The following is a 1,270-nucleotide window of genomic DNA, read 5'->3' on the forward strand; positions in this document are numbered from 1 at the left end:
TCATCCACGGACAAAGAAGTGAGACATTTCACTGCTTGTCGCTACTCATCTGCCACTTCTGTAAATGGGAAGCAGGCATTTCTGACTTAACGCAACAAACAGCAGATTTTACATTTAAAAAAAAATGTTTGAGGACCCCCAGTGAAATGAAAATTCCATGGATATGAATAAAAGTCACTGACTGGAGGGATGAGAATTGTAGATACTGGATTAGTTCGTTTTAGGCAAAGTCGGAAGCATTTTCAAAATTATATCTGTTTTCCTCACGTTAAGACTCTGCTCTGTGACTCATTCTCTCGAGCTGAATTGTTTTTTCCTGTTCCTCTGCATCAAAGCCCCTTCTGGTGAACTCTAACTGACACTCTCAGTGAGTTTTTGTCGGGGCTGTGCCATAACTTTTCATCAGTGTGGGCTTCATAGCACAGAAATACATGGCGGAGTCAGAGAAGATGGTCTTGTGGATTGCTAACTCAGTAATCTTCGTGGATTTATTAAATGTGAAAGAGACTCTGTCAGACAAATCTGGATTTCTGTTTTCAGACCCTGCTGTCACCATATAAACCATGTACTGTGGAGGCTGCCCCGGCAGCTGATTGTACCAGTAGACATAAGGGCTGAGATCGCTTGTCTTCAAGCTGCAGGTTAGTGTGACATTGCTGCTCTCTTTAACCGTCATTTCAGAATCAGGCTGTTCCACTTTGTCTTGCTGGCTCCATTCTAACCAAAAAGAAACAAAATGCAAAATTGTCATTCCCGTAACTGCTTAATGAATAATAACATTTTGTTGCAAACATCTATGTCGGGGAAATGGGATGTTACGGGGAAGGAAACACTTACTGAAAAGCGTGATAATGATGAGGAGCGGTGTGAGAATATTCCTCATGGTGCACCCTGTGTTTGTAATTCAACAGTCTGGAAAAAAACGTCTATCCGAGGTCTCTGTTAAGAGCTGTTCCACTCAATGACTAACAGTGAAGGCTGCTGAGATCTCTCAAATAACAAAAGGCAAAGGAAAGTGTGTCAAAGCCACAGCAACAAACTGAAGCTGAGAGAGGAACAAACTCGGACTCGGCTCTGAGTGAACGCATTACGCTGTGTGAGAACAGAAAAAGTGCGACAACACTCAGCTGCATCCGGATCTGGTGGATGTTGAGAAGTCTGTGACCCCATTGCCCCCTCAGCAACAGAAACACTGAGGAACAAATAGAGGGGGAGGGAATAAAAGGTCACGAATTGTATAATACAGATTGAAACTTTTCGGCCCATTGTG

General features: G+C 43.0%; 1 gene segment (V, D, J or C); it reads right to left on the reverse strand.

Annotated features, from left to right (window-relative positions):
* Window positions 1–364: 364 nt before the first annotated feature.
* Window positions 365–1,066, reverse strand: LOC109919298. The segment is given in 2 exon segments: window positions 365–717; window positions 838–1,066. Coding segments are annotated over 2 exon segments (399 nt in total).
* Window positions 1,067–1,270: the final 204 nt, after the last annotated feature.

Source organism: Rhincodon typus, chromosome 42 (genome assembly GCF_021869965.1).
Source record: "Rhincodon typus isolate 14 chromosome 42, sRhiTyp1.1, whole genome shotgun sequence".
NCBI lineage: Eukaryota > Metazoa > Chordata > Chondrichthyes > Orectolobiformes > Rhincodontidae > Rhincodon > Rhincodon typus.